The 10448-nt window shown below is 35.0% G+C and overlaps 1 protein-coding gene across 1 annotated transcript; it reads right to left on the reverse strand.

The window, feature by feature from the left end:
* Positions 1 to 3690: 3690 nt before the first annotated feature.
* LOC127970787 (complement factor D) lies at positions 3691 to 5460 on the reverse strand. Its single transcript, XM_052573520.1, has 5 exons — positions 5295 to 5460; positions 4997 to 5141; positions 4460 to 4604; positions 4082 to 4342; positions 3691 to 3980 (listed from the first exon to the last, which is right to left on the reverse strand). Exons 1-5 carry the CDS (start codon positions 5344 to 5346, stop codon positions 3831 to 3833), a joined length of 753 nt encoding a protein of 250 aa, XP_052429480.1. The 5' UTR covers positions 5347 to 5460; the 3' UTR covers positions 3691 to 3830.
* Between the last annotated feature and the right edge of the window lie 4988 nt (positions 5461 to 10448).

Here is a 10448-nt window from a genome sequence, read left to right on the forward strand (position 1 = left end):
CAATGCTATTCTCGGTTAAGTCATTTTTTTAAATAAAAAATACCAAAACACTTTCTTTTTCTTTTTTTACACTTTTACACAGCAATAAGGTTTCAATTTAACAATGGTTTATGGTTTATAGAGACTGATCCGCATTTATTTAACAGTTTTTTTTTTTAACCAAATTTAATTTCCTTCTTTTTCCTCTAATCTGTCCTGTGAGAAAGTTGTAAGAAATGTATTGATCTTTTAATGCTATCGAAAATATGGATAGTTTGTGGGGCTGGGAGATGAGGAACCACATGCAACATGTCAGTGTAAAATTATTAAGCCTACTTATTTGTGTAGGTCTGAGACCAGCAAAAATAGAAAAACAGGAACTTCGGTGGATGGCTTTGTGTGTGATAACATGAAGATAAAGAGTTGGCAGGCAGTTTGTTGAACTTCCCTTATTAAACCCCTGCCAAAGACAAAAACAATGATACACGCGGACAAACACAAGCCTTTAGGCCAACTTTTATTATCCAATTTATTGTTACAGTGCCTTTAATTGGCAAGCGCAGCACTTTAGGTGATCTAAATCTCCCTTGAGACCGTATCAGGGTCCTGGTAAAGGAAATGTCCTGGTTTGATGGCTGGGTCACTGAGCAGACTCACCTTTGTTTTCTACCATAATTGACTAAAAGAAAACATCTTTACTGAGCTCCTCCACAACATGCTACTTGACATGTTTAGTGAACTTGACTGCTCCAGAAAACAGGAACACAGTCATCGGACAGCATTCCTGCACTGGACCCTGAGGAATTGACTTCCTTTTTGAAGTCTGTTACTTTTCACTGTCTGATTTAGACTTTTATTATTTAAGCATCACAACTAGCTAAAACAATTAACCAAAATCAAATACCAACCATGGCAGCAGCTGTGCATGTTCAAGACACTAACTTGCTGAAAGCACATGCTTCCCTCATCTGACAAATCTATTCTTTGTGAAAAGCATGACATACAGTTCAAAGAAAGCATATAAATTTCATGGCAGAGGTCTTTTGAAAATGTACAGTAGGCCTATGCCTCTTGGAATGCCTCCTAGATACTGGATATTGTGTTATAGGTTCTGTAAATACTGCAATATACACTTACTGGCCACTCCATTAATTACACCTTGCCTTGAATTTTTTGCCTTGAGAAATGCATCTTACTTCTTTATGATGTAGATTGAACTAGGTTCTGGAAACATTCCTCTTACCATACCGACATGATAACATTACACAGTCGGCTGCACATCCATGATATGTGAATATCCTATTCCACCACATCCCAAAGGGGCTCTATAGGATTGAGATCTGGTGATGGTGAACTGTGGGACACTGTGGTCATAAAGGAATGGACATGGTTAGTAACAATATACTCCAGTATTCTGTGGCATTTAAACAGTGCTCAGTTGGTACTAATATAATAAGCCTAAAGTGTGCCAAGAAAATATCCCCAGCAACAGTCATGGTGACCTTTAGCCTCTGTTTCCTGTTGTTAGTTTTTTCCAGTCGTTGTTCAACTTTGGTGTGTGTGTGTGTGTGTTTGTGTGTGTATGTTTATACAAAACCTGCTGTAAAACACTGCAAGTATGTTGCAGTATTTATGTAATACAGTGTGTATGTTTAATTGGAAAAAAAAATGTAAAGTGTGTTTTTGGAAATTTTTATTCAGAATAAAAAAGTGGACAAATACTTAAATAAATTATCTTTGTATAAATAATTTCTAAACAAGAACAGAAAAAAAGTGCAACATCATTATGTACTGTTTAATTTCTATGCTGACTTCAGATAAACACAATTCTTGTGGGCCCATTTCCAGAGGACTGGATATACATCATCTCTACTCAGGCAAGAAGACAAGAACCAGAGCCAGCAGGAGGAGTAGGCTTATGATATGTTACAAAATAAGGCAAATGTATCAAACTGCAAGTAAGGGTGCTTATATATAAATACATGAGAGAGTAAACTTTTGTTGTTGTTTAATATCCATAAAATACATTTTTGTGAAGAAAAAGAGGGCAGAGAGGTAAAGATCCTGCAGGCTTATAGTAATTGCCCTGTCAATATAAGCTGGTTATCAAGAATTTATCAAGAAGTCTTCCCGAACGAACTGGAACATGTTTGGTTGGCATTTGGCCAGGAGTTTACAGAGAATGTCATCCCTTGTAACCACAATAGAAATCTACTGAATCTAAAGAATATAACGGCCTGCTGGAAACAATGGACATTTTCTGAACACTGTTAATTAAAAACAGGTTGAGGATCTTGCATCCAAAATGCTTGCAGCCTCATACAGTATAGGGGTTTTGCAACACAAAAAAATGAAAAATACTCTTCTCAAGAAACCTGAAATGGGCTATTTAAGTTAGAGATAGCAGATATTGCAACACTGATGTGTGTTCAGAGGTCTGTTTAATACTGTTTTGTGGACAGATTCTGTTAGCACCAGCCGTTAGATTGTACTGGCATGTCATATGTAAATAACAGGAACAGCAATGTGTTTCATAACTCAGATTTAATGAAGCACTTAAAAGTCTTACATAACACAGTAAGCAGTTTATCATTGCAACATATTAGATTCAAATCCAAAAAAGCATAACATCATGCCGTTGAACTGTCAGAACATGTGGAAATACTTCATCTATCTATCTATCAGATCACTGCTCTTATCAGCTTGTGCTAGTGTTTCATTGCAAAAATGTATTTTACTTCCTCCCAAAATGATTTCTAAAAATGCTGATAAATAGCAGTTTTGGTACACCCTCAGAAAAAAAGGTACAAAAGCTGTCACTGTACCTTTTCAAAAGGTACACCAGAGTGTATGCATCTGAGTAAATGGCAGGGTTTATTTTTTATTTTTTTTCGAAATGGCAAATACTGACATAATAGCTTTTGATATTGCTCTTGTTTATTAGTGAAAGGTCTTATGGACGTAATATCATATCATATCATATCATATCATATTATATTATATTTTAGAAAAGCATTTTATAATCAGCCACAGACTGTGGACGAGTCACTGCATGCATCTTTTCCATCTCGATTTTTCAAATTCTTTCTATATGGTATTAACTTGTCAGCACTAGCACAACCACAAATGATTCTGTCTTTATAACATTGGTTGCCTGTCTGTTTTGGAATCGATTTCAAAATGACATTTTTGTTTTTAGATTTTTGAATAATTTGGCTCCTCATCTTTCAAACTTGATGAGTTCTTTTAAACCCATTAGAATTTGAGATCAGAAAATCAAAAATTACTTGTCATGTGCAGAATGAGAAGCAAAGAAAATAGGTGATTAAACCTTTAAAATAATAATTGATCCAGAACTGTGAAATGGCTGCCTATAATCATTTGTGTGTTTAAATATTGGTAATGTTGTGTTATCTAGATGTTGTTTGTAATACTGTTCTATGTGTAAAGCACTTTGGTCAACTTCAGTCATTTTATGATAATATAATATAATATAATATAATATAATATAATATAATATAATATAATATAATATGAAAGCATAATGTGTGTGTATAAAATGGCATACTTGACTTCATTGAGTTGTCTATTTCCATCGGCTATTGTCTATGATATGCTACTGTGTCTCCTCACAATGATTCACTTAATAGTGGTGTTGATGACATATTTTGAAAAATGAACAAATATACAAATAAAACAACAGTGCGTGGATTTAGGTATATGTAGAAAAGTTTTATTAATGTAGAAAATAGCAATACATGTACATTACCAATGAAAAAGAAAAATGTAATGCAAAGGATTCTGCAGCTTAAAAAAAGTTTCCTAGGATTAACTGTTGTTGTTGTTGTTTTTTACTGGGCCATTGTTTTGTCAATCCACTCCGTGTAGTGGGAGATGATAGTGTACAGTCCAGGCTTTTTGCTGGAGCCACATTTCTTTCCTCCATTAGAGGTTATTCCCACAGCAATGTCCTTGAATAAGAGAGGACCTCCGGAGTCCCCCTATTAGACAAAAAGACAGCAGAAATGAGAGAGGTCATGTATTAGACATTATCTTTCTTTACATTGGAAAGATGTTTTATGAATCATTGCGGTGAACTTACATCACAGGTGTCCTTTCGTCTGTCTGCAGCACAGAGCATGTTGCTTGTAAACTTTGTTCCATAGTAGTCACCGCGGCCACAGAGCCATTGTTGCATGACTTTGATACTGAGCTCTTGCAGTTTGTCTGGCCGCCCCCCCAGGTTGTTCAAGGAGCCCCACCCAGCCGTTTCCACAACATCAGACTCCTTGGGTCCAGACGAACTTTCACGCTGGAATGTCACTGGTTTCACTGCATCGCTCTCAGTGATTGGCTTATCCAGCTGTCAAAAGTCAACAACGTACAGTATATTCTGACAGTCTGCTGATGAAAACTGTTTTCTTTACGCATGCACAGATTTAAGTGATTTTCAGCTACAAGATTAGATCACAGTGTATACCTTGAGCAGGGCAATATCATTGTCATAGTTGCTTATACTGAAATCAGGATGGTTGTAGACTGCAGTGGCTTCATAGGTTTGCTTAGTGTCCTCTGCATCAGACAGTGAGTGAGCACCCAACACAGCTTTAACACCGGATGTCCTCCTGCAACACACAGGACAATTATCATTATGAATAGATAGAAAAATATAATCGTTTTCCTGAAACAAATACCTAAAACAAACCACAACTAATCTACACGCTCAGAAAAAAAAAGCGTACAAAAGCTCTTCCTGGGGACTTTTTTTTTTTGTTTTGTTTTGTTTTTTTGTTTTTTTACAAAGGAACACTTTTGTACCTTATTCGCTAAAGCATGCTAAAGGTACCTCAATGGCACATTTTAAAACCTTTTGAAAAGATATGACCCCAGTGACCAGTTTTGCACCTTTTTTCTGATAATGTAGGTACTGAAATTGTGAAATATTTGCTGCTGAAATCATTGCAACTTTTCAATGCAATGCTGTTGGACAGATCACTAGTGTAGATGTGTTACATACCCGTCCTGAAAGCAGTGTGCTGCACTCATGACCCATTGACTGGAGATCAGAAAGCCACCGCACTCATGTTTTCCATTCCACTGAAGTGAAGCCATGTACGGACGAGAGTGTGCTACAGCCTCCTTTCCTCCTGTGATGCATTCACCTGCACATTACACAATAATGTGTAATAACGTGAGAAAACCCTCTTTAATCAGACAAAAGATAACTGTTCAGTGTTTAAATGTAGAAATCCTCAACAGAAATGCATATTATGTAGCACAAATTGATTCAAGAACAGATCATGAATATTACTCACCAGTCTGAGATGCTGCATGAAGCAGCAAAGTGGCAAATATAATTCTATTCATAGTGAACGATCTTTGTCTGTATAATTCTGAGACTAAAGACCAGGGCTGAGCTTTATATAATGCCCAAACGGGAGAAAGAGAAAGAGGGTGTGTGTGGTGGGTGTTGTTCTCTTCGCATTCTTTTCCTACCCCCACACCACAAGATTGAAAACAGGAATATGCCATAAATCTTCTTCTCCTTCTTATCTGTTCCTTTACAACTCTTTATCTGTTTCACTTTTCCTTTCCTCTAAATGTTTCCTTTTCCATAATCGTGTGTTTATTCTAAGCAAAGGCATGAAAATAGATGTTAGAGTGAAAATGAAAGAATAATGAGTTTCACATGTACAGTATTTGGATCACCCACATATGCACTGCTCATATCAATCAGAAGTGAGCGGCACCCACATTTCTCAACATTTCTCAAAAATGATTTTTTTCCCAGATCAGTAAAATGTTCTTGGTGATACTAATCAAAATAATGCACAAAGTTTCCTGGAACCTTCATGTTTAATGACTTTTTCACATGTGCCATTTCTATAGAAGAAACTTTCAGTGAACAGAACTATTTTTTTTCTTCTTAAGTGTGAACTGTTAAGAACATTTTAATAATCGGAATGATAATCTTTCAGTATAAAGAACCATTTGTTCATTTGAAAGATTCCATGGGTATTAAACGTTTTTCAAGGAACTAGATGCCATTTATCTTTTAAGAGCAAATACTGCAACCATGTCAATGTAATAAAGCATACCACACCACAACAGAATTAATTTTAATTATTTTGTTAATGTTTTTGAAATATGTATTTTATGTTCTTTATGCACATTCAATTAAAATACAGAAAAACAGCAGTATTGTGAATTATTAAAATAAAAATAAACTGTTTAAACACACACACACACACACACATACACACACACACACATATATATATATATATATATATATATATATATATATATATATATATATATATATATATATATATATATATATATATATATATATATTGTTATATATAACAATTGGGGTTACAGTACATGGGATACTCACTAAAAAGGAATACAGAAAGATAAAGAAAAAGAAAAAAACACGAAGAAGACCAGTCGCTGGAGTAAGTCACGACTTTACAGGAGTTGAGAAAGGTTGGATATGATTTTGAATAGCTTACATTTTAGACTAGTGACGTGTTTTTCTTTGCCTATTATAATAATTCCAATCGAAGCCAAAGCAGGGTTAACCGCACCCAACTCTGATTTGGTTTCGTTTGGAATTAGACTAATTGGCAAATAATTATAATAATTACAAAAATTATCAGAGCCCTGACAGTTTCAGGGTTGCATAGTAATGGCAGACTTTTAGACAACCCCCCCAATGAGAATAACTCAGTAACTCACTCATAAGGACAGCCACTGACGCCACCTGCTGCTGTATCGATGTAATAATTTTTAAGAATAATAATAATAATAATAATAATAATAATAATAATAATAATAATAATAATAATAATAATAATAGTGTTTTAACAATTCTAGAAAACATTTTAGTATAATATAACAATTCAGATCTATGCACTCATTCTAACATCCAACTTCATGAGCTGGAACCTGGTTGAGGCTTAGTTAAACAGTAGCTATTACTTGACATTAAGTACAGCGTTATTTAAATAGTTGCTATGTTTAGATTTGAAATGAATATGATTTAATTTAATAATTAGAATTTCTAATAAACAGTGCTATGCGCTACCATATAATGTCCGCGCGAGGGCGGCAAAGACTCATTATATAGCTGTCAGATTTTTTTTTGCTCAGGATACAGTATTTGTCAGGAAGAAGAATGCTGTAGAATAGTTTAGATGATCATAAATGTAACAGCGCAAAATAAATAAGGTGTCACAAAGATAAAGAACCGGAGTGGGGGTGTGGGGGGGTGTCAGCAAGTGGGTCTAAGCTGTACTTTTAATTGTAAAGAGGTGTGGGAAGAAGTGATTTGACCCCTTTTGCAGAGGTCAGGCTGTATTCTGTGGATTGCATAAGAGTGATTGACAGGAGGAAGTATCTCCTTGACCCGAGGAAGAGAAAAGCTTTAGTTCAGTCTGATGATGATACAAACGCCATTTCCTCTGTTATGTTTAACCTTCTTTATAGAAATGGTTATTTTACTTTATTTTCATTATTGGTGCTGTTATTGATCACAGTTAACTTTTTAATAGTTTGCAACAATTTCCTTCCTTTCATTAATGTTTAGGTTAACAAGTGCATTGCCACACTTTCAGCCGCTGAATAATCTCATTACATCATTACACAGTTATTTTGTATTACAAGTTTTGCATGTTTATATAAGCAAATGAGGCATTCTCCAATTAAATGTGTACACATTTGCATACATTTTTAGAACAGAAAACAATGGGTTTGCCTGTAGCGTCTTGTTTTTGGAATTATTGCCATTTCTATACTTATTATACACAAATTCAATACTTCAGCAGGTATTAAGTAATAGGGTTATAAAATTGCATATGCCTCTGATCCTGCTTGTGTTACTTTAAATGTTTGTATGTGTGTGTGGTATATGGTTTCCTCTTCCTCTTTTGTCCCTAGGGGCCACTCTAATCTTTTAACACTTTTAATGGATAGGAAATAGGTTTTCTTCTCTGTCCCACCCCCTCTAAACACATCTCCATCAAATTCCCACTTCATTGTCTCTAATTTGATATTTAAATCCATTCTCTCAATCTCTCTCTCTCTCTCTCTCTCTCACTTTCTCACTGAAAGTCTCTTTTCATTTCATGTACTTAATTAAAAATTAATGCCAAAAACACTTCTGTTGACCTGTCAATGGATCGGTCACGGAGGGGTCAGGCAATAAGGTCATGACCGTCTGTCACTACAGCTAATCTGAGACTACATTCTGTTAGTCAGGGTATAATCCAGCAGATTATCAAGAACTAGAGGAAACGCAGCAGATATTTACCCAACCACCCAAGCCTTCAAATTCTCACATTGAGAGTCCTTGATGCATCTGTTGATCTTCTGAGATCCCCGTGGAAGAGAATATTCTTTGGACGAGGGGTGGGAGGTGGGCTTAGAGAAGCAATTTCACAGAACATGAGAAACCACCACTGAAAGACGTCTTCCTTTGCTGCAGTACTTAGTATATAGTGTTTTCTAAGACTAAAATGGGATATACAAACAAACGCCCACGCATTAGACACACACTAACAGGCATTGAAGGATTAGTGTTGCCAGTTTGGTGATATCCACTGAATTGACGTCTGTCCCTCCAATGATGTGGGAAACCCCAGTGACTTCGGATGAGAATTTGTGAATAGTAAAAAGAATAAGATGTAAATAGAAGAGAAAATTGACTTCTATTCGTTTAGTGAACTATTTTATCCAATGTGATTTTATTTAATTTAATTCCGCTTCGAAAACAACATGAATTGTGAAGAGTGCTACACAAAGTGTTTTAACAAATAGGAAGAATACAAGTAGAACTGGTTAATCTGAGGAAAAACAATACTAGTTTTGTTACTATACTAACTAGCAAACCTCGGATAATCAAATCAGGGTGACTGCAATTGTCAGCTCCAAACAAATGAGAGCTCACACTAGAGTTTTTAAGCCATCTTCACTATGTATGTGACCTGTTTGAAAATCTGTGTGGCCAAGATGCATGGATACAATTTCTATCCATTTCTTTCAGTGATTCTGACTTATGCTGCAGTGTTGGCATTTATTGACAGATTATGCTTTTGGGTTACTTTGGGTCACAAGTGTACCATAATGTTTTGCTTTTTTTTTTTTAATGCATTGAGGCCAATGTTTTTGCATTTTACATTTCTTGAAGAAAAGTAAGAGGAATAGTGCCTCTGCTTTATTCACAGACATGGCATAAATAGCAAGGATGAATGATGTATATCTGGAATTTCCAAATGAATCAAACCTATTCAGATAACAGTTTGAGTATGTGTTGGGATATGGGGTTTGGGTCTATGAGTGTTCTCCTTCTTTGTTCTCTGTATGAGAGTTTTCTTTCACTAATAATTAGAACAAATCAAGTAAATTAACTTTGAGCCCAAATCCTCTTAAAGAAGAAGACTGAGGTCTCCATTCTTACTGTTTTTCTTTAACCTTAGAAACAATGTAGTGAAGTTTAACATTTATGCATTTAAGGTCAGCAGAGTTGATGTTTGCCTTGTTTGTATGATTAGTATCTTTGACAGTATTAATATATTAACATTATATATTTTTAATAGAAAAAAAAACTTGGTAGTTGCATCTCATCTGGTCATGTTCCCTGCCTGTTTTTATGTTTGCCAAAAAAGCATTTCATTTTCTTTTCAAGGTCAAGTCAAATTCTTTTTGCCATATTAAGCCATATTTTAGCATTCTTTCGTTCTTTCTTTCTTTCTTTCTTTGTATATTATTTTAAACACTCAGTATGATAAATCGCTGAATTATGCATAAACTCCTCTCAAAGGTCTTGATTTTATTATTAAGTATGTTTTTGAATATTTTTTTATAAATGTTTTTTTTTTTTAATTCACATTAATGGATTTAGGCAATTCACAATGTCCAAAAGCCATCTTTAACTAAGACATGAATTTTACGGACAGAAGATTAACCATCAGGCATTAAAGGCGTCTCATGTCTGGCCTCTACTGGCCAAATACAGCTGATAGTGGATCAGTTTAAAACATATAAAAACACCTTTATAGATATCACTAGAAAATGTAGTTGATATCTTGTAGTTGTAAGCTATTTCTAACTCTTAAATTTAGTTTTCTTTATTTGGCTGACCTAATATATTTATGTTGATTTATTCATCTTAAATATATGATTTAAAAAAGAAAATATTTTTTGAAAGACAGCATGATAAGGAATCTGTGGAGCTATGAAGTGGAATATGATTCCCTCATTGCACAATGGAAGGCGAATAGAATCAGTATTGTTGTGATTGGCAGAGGCCTTGTAAGTTTCACTCTGGAACAGCTTTATCAAGTCTATCAGGATCTTTTCTAATGAACAAGAGTGATGATACAATATGTTGCTGTAGTTTCCTCTGTGGTACTGAAGGAAACAGTGCCTGCACCTGTGCCCTCTGGCAGTATGAGAAAAAGGGG

This window comes from Carassius gibelio, chromosome B13 (assembly GCF_023724105.1).
Source record: "Carassius gibelio isolate Cgi1373 ecotype wild population from Czech Republic chromosome B13, carGib1.2-hapl.c, whole genome shotgun sequence".
Taxonomy (NCBI): domain Eukaryota; kingdom Metazoa; phylum Chordata; class Actinopteri; order Cypriniformes; family Cyprinidae; genus Carassius; species Carassius gibelio.

Bases quoted from the DNA above. Each gene is read 5' to 3' on its own strand.
- LOC127970787 (XM_052573520.1), bottom strand. From the start codon at position 5,346: ATGAATAGAATTATATTTGCCACTTTGCTGCTTCATGCAGCATCTCAG. The intron at 5,142-5,294 runs GTGAGTAATATT...TGTAATGTGCAG, and splicing joins TCATGCAGCATCTCAGACTG to GTGAATGCATCACAGGAGGA. The intron at 3,981-4,081 runs GTAAGTTCACCG...TTTGTCTAATAG, and splicing joins GACGAAAGGACACCTGTGAT to GGGGACTCCGGAGGTCCTCT.